The sequence below is a fragment of the Cebus imitator genome, unplaced genomic scaffold (genome assembly GCF_001604975.1).
Source record: "Cebus imitator isolate Cc_AM_T3 unplaced genomic scaffold, Cebus_imitator-1.0 Scaffold52, whole genome shotgun sequence".
In the NCBI taxonomy this organism is placed as follows: domain Eukaryota; kingdom Metazoa; phylum Chordata; class Mammalia; order Primates; family Cebidae; genus Cebus; species Cebus imitator.
Genome location: NW_016107367.1, coordinates 2,550,273 through 2,556,341, shown reverse-complemented (window position 1 = coordinate 2,556,341; position 6,069 = coordinate 2,550,273). Strand labels below are relative to the sequence as shown.

The 6,069-nt window shown below is 58.0% G+C and overlaps 1 protein-coding gene across 12 annotated transcripts in view; it reads left to right on the top strand.

Annotated features, from left to right (window-relative positions):
• The window catches only part of LOC108304069, a 36,713-nt gene extending 31,491 nt beyond the window's left edge, over nt 1–5,222 (top strand). For all 12 annotated transcript variants that reach the window (XR_001825114.2, XR_005200180.1, XR_005200178.1 and 9 more), the window contains one exon: nt 4,888–5,222. Coding sequence is in view for 3 of the 12 variants with exons in the window: in XM_017528107.2 (XP_017383596.1) it covers nt 4,888–4,975 (88 nt within the window). In the remaining 9 variants the exon portion in view is untranslated. The remainder of the gene's footprint in view (nt 1–4,887) is intronic.
• Nucleotides 5,223–6,069: the final 847 nt, after the last annotated feature.

Sequence of the window (6,069 nt, the reverse complement as noted above, 5' to 3'; positions counted from 1 at the left end):
AAAAAAAAAAAAAAAAAAAAGAAATAAAACAATGAGCATGTTGGTAAGGGCCTATGCTTGTGTCAGTGACAAGCAGAGGTCCCGGAATCAGCTCAGACTTGTAGACTCGAGCTCTGTTGCAGGTTGGATTGCCCCTCTGACTTTGTTCCCTGTACAACTGGAATCAGCCAGCTGTGTTCCCCGGGTGCCCAGAAATCACAGCCCACATCCTCGAGAAGCCAAAATGAGAGCTGGGGGTTGAGATGAGTGGTTGCTTCTGGCCGTGAGCAGGCTTTCAAGTCATTAGGGCACTCTGGCCTTTCCTGGAGGTGGTCTTGGAGCCATTCCTGCCCCTTTCAAGAGTAGTTAATGCCCAGCTCTATTTACAGAAAATTGGGGGAGATGATTGCTCATGTGGGTGAGAAGAATCACCTCCCATGTGGGGGTCTGCATAGAACACTCCATTGGCAGACCTGGGTGTCCAAGGCATGTGGCATTTTACAGACTCTGGGTGCCACCCCGAGCTGTCCTGAGGGTCCCAGGCGAGGTGAGAACTCCCAGAGCACCTGCTGCCTGGGTGGGGGTTGAGGCATAGTCTTGGGGGTTCGACCTGGAGTTCTGAATGTTATTCATTGCCTTGGAGAGGAAGGACAGGAGGCAAAGCCAAGACCCTGGGGCTGGACAAACTTGTGTGGTTGAAACTTACTGTGAGAGCTGGGGTTGAGTCTGCCTTCTGGGGAGGGCTGCGGCACCTACCTCGCAGGGCTGTTGTGAGGAGCCATGTAACTGTGATTTTGAACTGTGATTCTGGAAGGGCGGTGTGCGTGTCCCCGGGGGTGTGCCAGGGGAGTGAGGATCAAAGGCCAGGGAGACGGCCTCACTCAGATAGCTGAGTGGGAAAGCGCTTATCTCTAAGCATGGAGGGGTATGTGGTGGGACAGGAGGAATTGTGGCTGGAACTTTTGGGCTAGGGGTTTGGAAGACTCTTTGGGCAATGCCCCTGGACCCCCTGGGGGGACGCATTCACGCTTGCCTGAGAGGCTGGACGCGCCTGGCTGTGCGTTTTGAATGCTGTGTGCTTCCTGCCTTTGCCTGGCCTGTGGGCAGCGCCTACATGTGTCCGTCTTCAAAAGGCCCCTCTGGGTGGTGTCCTTTCCCCCAAAATATTAGGCGCCAGCCATCAAAGACACTGCATTGTTCCCTCCTAACTGACACCATTTGGGCTCAGATGGCAGCAGGCTGGGTGCCCAACACAGAGCCTGGCAAGTGGTAGGCTGGTGCCTTCCTTCTCTGTTGAGTGGATGGATAGCTAATGAAATTGTAACCAGTGACAAGCCTTGATGTTTGTGACCTTTACTAAGCGTTGATTATTTTGCTTTTCATTAACCTGTTAACCATTGCCATGTTGTACTTTATGGACGTATGTATGCTATGTCTGAAAAGCAGGGGCCTTGCTTCGCCGTCATGCGATGGAGCTTTAGCTCTGATGAGAAGCTGTGCCGTGTGTTAGGAAGAGCCTGGCAGACCCGGGGCCGCCTAACTAACCCTTTGCCTCTCTGACCCTTGATCTCCTTTTCCCTAAGCCATGGGTCACCAGAAAGCCTACCTCACAGGGCTGTTGTGAGGGCCGAGGGTGGGTGTGCTGTCACAGTGCTGTACAGATGCTAGCTTTCCCTGGGAATGGGCATATGTGGGGGTTTGTCTTAGAAGCGTGAGTGATGGCTTTGCTAGTCCCAAGTGGATAAAAAGTCAGCCCTGACCTTCTGCTGGGATTGCGCTTCCCACAGCCAATGGCATGTGCAAGCCACTGGTGGCGCAGCCTGCAGGTGCTCAGCCCTGTGGGTCCAGGGTAAATATTTGTTTCATTGAGGAGTGATAGCTTTTCCCTTCCTCAGGGGCCGCCCCGCCCCCGTTCCACTGTGGGCTGCTGCTTCCCCCCAGCAGGTTGTAGCTGGCAGGGCCGTGGTGCTCTGGGGTTTGCTGTACCTGTCGGTGCCATGAGGGGACAGTCTGTCTGCTTGGAGGGGCTTCTGCAAACATTCCTGTATGCCCCTGGTTTGTTAGGGAGGAGGAGTGGGGTGACCTAGAGAGAAAGCAGAGGGGCTTCTGGGTGGCGTGCTTGGGGTACTCACCCTCCTTCACCCTGTGCTCCGCATTTCCTCACCGCCTTTTTCTTGCCCTGGTAGAAGGTGCAGAGGTGGGTTTTGCCACCTTTTGTCGGCCTGGCACCAAGCTCGGGGGTCTTGGACACTTTCCATTCTCTAACTGGAGTGCGGGCCGATTTCCTAGACAAGCCTGCTGAGAATCGGGACAGCTGGTGTCAGAGCCAGGACTGCCCAGCCTTGCACAAACAGCCTGTGCTTTTTTGAGTCCACCAAATAAGACCCCCTGCCTGGTCCGGCTCACCCCTGCCAGGTCCAGCTCTCCTCTGCCAGGTCCAGCTCTCCTCTGCCAGCCCCTAGCAGGTGCAGCCTGGTGCAGCTCCGCCCCCGCCAGGTACCCAGGAGTGCAGGGAGGAGGAAGGAGACTGTGCCCTCCAGGGGACTCAGCCACGTCAGAGAAGGTGCCGCTGCACTGGCGGGGTCTCCAGACACCCCAGGCACAGGCCGCCTCAGATCCGGGGTCTCTTCACCAGACCTCTGTGTTCCTTTCCAGCTCTCGTCTCTGGCATTTAGGGGAGTAGTGTTCAGCTCTCATGTCCCCACATGCCAGCTGGTGGGGGCTTGAGCTGGGTGCTCCTTCTGCTCCCCACCCCGGCCCCCACCCCATGCCAGCCTCCCTTGCCCCACCCCTTTGTCTCCAGCTTCACAGCCTCAGCGGGCAGGCCCTTGGCCCCTTGCTGCCTCGGGTCTCATCCACCGCCTCATCCACAGCGAGCGTAGCCTGAGCTCACCGTGAGGTCTGGCCACCACACCTTGGCCCCTATTGTGCCTGCCCCCAGGAGCACCCACACGGGTCCCCTGACTCTCCCCTCCCCTGGGCTCTGCTGAGGGGCCCTTGCAGCGTGGCGCCTGGTGTCTGCCCCATGCCCATCCCCTGTTCTTGTGAACTTGGAAGCAGCGGGGTCCCCTCCTCAGTGCTCTCACGGGTCTTCACAGCAGGGAGCCCCTCCCAGGAGATTCTGAGTCTGTGTTTAGATGTCTGCTCCTGGGTGGGCCTTGGGGTTCCCTCAGGCTGGGCCTGTGTGTGACCTAGGGCTGGGGGGCTCTATCAGGTGCCTAGCATCACCTGGAGGTGGGCGGAGCTGGCCCTGGTCTCTTGGGGGTGTGTGGGGACACAGGCTCAGGGAGGTCCCCACAAAGCTGCCCTTGAGCCCCGCTCTGAGCCCCATACGCACCCTGCACCCTGCCTCCTGCACCAGTAGGTGCCTAATAGATGCTCGCCCCCTGCGGAGGGGAGGGTTTAAATGGCTGTGAAGAACTGAATGGGCCGTTTGCCTAATATACGCGCATTTGTTTAAGAGAAAATGGTGTGTTTCTTGGCAGACCCTTCTGAGAAAGCTCTGAACTGGGGAAGGTCTCTGCCTGCTCTGGGGCCTCACTGCCCTCCCTGCCAGTTGGGGGCCAGGCAGTCACGGGTGGGTTTCCCCCAGTGGAAACGCCATATTTTGGAAACATTTATATCTAGGATAAAACTTCATCTGGACCAAAGTGTCTCTGTTGCTGCTGTGGTGCCTGTGATTTTGAGAAATTACAATACATTTGGCAATTTCTAAGGGGAGGGATGTCCCTGAGCCCTCAGAAGCCCCCGCCTTGGGAGGAGGCTGTTTCCCCTGAGAAGTCCTTGTTCCCACCATTGGTGACAATTAGCAATGACCTGTGAGGCACCTGTCGGGTTTGGGATGCAGCCTTAGACATCCAGAAAACCGGGGGTGGAGGGGTGGGGGCGTCAGACCCCAGACCTGGATTCCTTTTATCTGTCTCACCCCCAAAGAATGGTGCATGGGTACCAGGCAGGGTACTTGAACCGCCCTGAGCCTCGATTTTCCCACCTGTTAGAAATGGGGTAATTCATGACAGCGTCTGCTTGGGGGGTGACTGTGAGCCCTGAGAATCCTCGCTGCACACCATAGGCCGACTCGTGAGACTCCAGGTCTGGGTTCCAGGCCCCCCCAACCCCTCTGACTATGTGGCCTGGGAAAATTTGCTGTTTGTAACCTGGAAACCATCGCACCTGCCTGCTCTGGCTATTGTGGGGTTTGGTGAGATTGTTTGTGTGAAATAAATGCTTTGTGACCTGGCACACAGGTGCTCTCACTTCGGCTCTCCCGGTGGGCCCAGCTGGAGACCCGGGCCACTGGGTGCTGGCTGCAGAGATCCTGTGCCCCCTGGAACTGTCTGCGCTGGCCCCAGGGACTTGTGGGCAGAGTGGAGGGCAAGGGGGGAAGCACCAGCCTGCTCTGGGGAGACAGTGGCAGAGGGAGAGGTTTGCTTTTAAATACAGAGACTCAGCAGGTTTGGATGGGAGAGGTTCAGAAGGGAAAGTTTAAAGCTCTCTGGAGGAGGAAGAGGCTGAGTTTTAAGAAAAACAGCAAAGCTGGATAGGCTGGGCGGAAGAGCTGGGGATAGCGTTTGGAAAGGCCTGGAGTCCTGGGTTCTGGGTTATCAAGGTGAGAAAAACCGGAGGTTGCAGCTGTGGGAGGGCGTCAGGACTAGAGTAATGCTTCCAGAAGTTTCTGCAGGTGGGCAGAGTCCAAGGTAGGGTAGAGGACACCAGAAGTTGAGGGGCCAGTAGGTAGATGGGCAGAGCTGGTGGCTGGGTGCTCCCCTCGCCCCCCATGCTGCTGGAAGCTCTTGAGCACGGACTCGCCCTCCTCTCCCTCCTCCTGGGGCCTGCCTGTCTGTGAACTCTTGTCGGCCAGCGAGGCCGGGGGCAGGTGGCCTTCATCTGCAACTGTGTCTCTCTCAGCCTCCACAGCCACGGGGACGCCCTGCACCTATTCCCACGGGACAGGCTGGACCCAGAGACTCTGGACCCGGGGCACCCCCTTGAGTAGAGACCCGCCCTCTGACTGATGGACGCCGCTGACCTGGGGTCAGAGCTGCGGGCTGGACCCCTGCCCACCCCGCAGGAACCCAGAGGCCTAGGGGAGCTGCCGAGCCTTCGGTGTCTGCATGCGGGGAGTGGTGGGCTGGTTCACCTACCTCACAGGGCTGTTGTGAGGGCACTGTGATTCGGCAAAGCACAGGGCTTGGCACACCCCACTGTGCTCTCAATAAATGTGTTTCCTGTCTTAACAAACAGTGACGGATGTGCTACTAATATAAGGAGAGTGAGTGTTGGGTGTTCTGTCTCGCGGGCAGTGTGATGGGTGGGAGGGCGGGGAGCCGGCTGGAACCCATGCGGCTGCCAGCACCCTGCCCTGCCCACTGGGCTCTCAAGGGGAGGGTGCCTCTTAGAGGTCCGGAGGTTGACACGTGCTTGGATGAACTAACAGCTGTCTGGTCCCCTCCTTCTGTGGATCGTGGGATGCCAGGCTTCTTTCCAGAAGGGACGGTACAGGAGGAGGTGGGACAAGTGTGGCTTTGGTGATGGAGAGGGGTTCTGAGCTGAGCTAACTGCCTTGGTTCCTGGAGCCCCAGAGAGGAAGCTCCCCTGGGGCTTCGAGTCTTTCTCCTCCTCCTCTTCCCACATTCCCCAGGGCCGGGCTGAGTGGTCATCATGCTTGAACTGATGGCGAGTGATGGCCAGGATGGCCCAGTCAGGCTGGGGCCAAAGTCATTCCTCAAAATGGCTCCTGAGCAGGGCTGCAAAGGTGAAGCCTCAGACCCGTCCCTGCCTGTGGCAGGAGTGCTGGCCAAGCTGGAAGGTGAGCCTTGCACCCCCAGAGCAGCTGGGCCGAGCAGGGGCACTGAGGGGCAAGGGGCCAAAGGGGGCATTAGGCCCAAGTCAAGATGGATCCTGAGTCCGCACACCTGGCTTCACTAGAGCAGATGATAAGAACATACTCCCTGTGAGGAAGGAGAGACTGACTGCTTTTGCTGCTACAGCCACCACGGCCACCACAGCTACCACAGCCACCACGGCCACCACAGCTACCACAGCCACCACGGCCACCACAGCTACCATGGCCACCACAGCTACCACAGC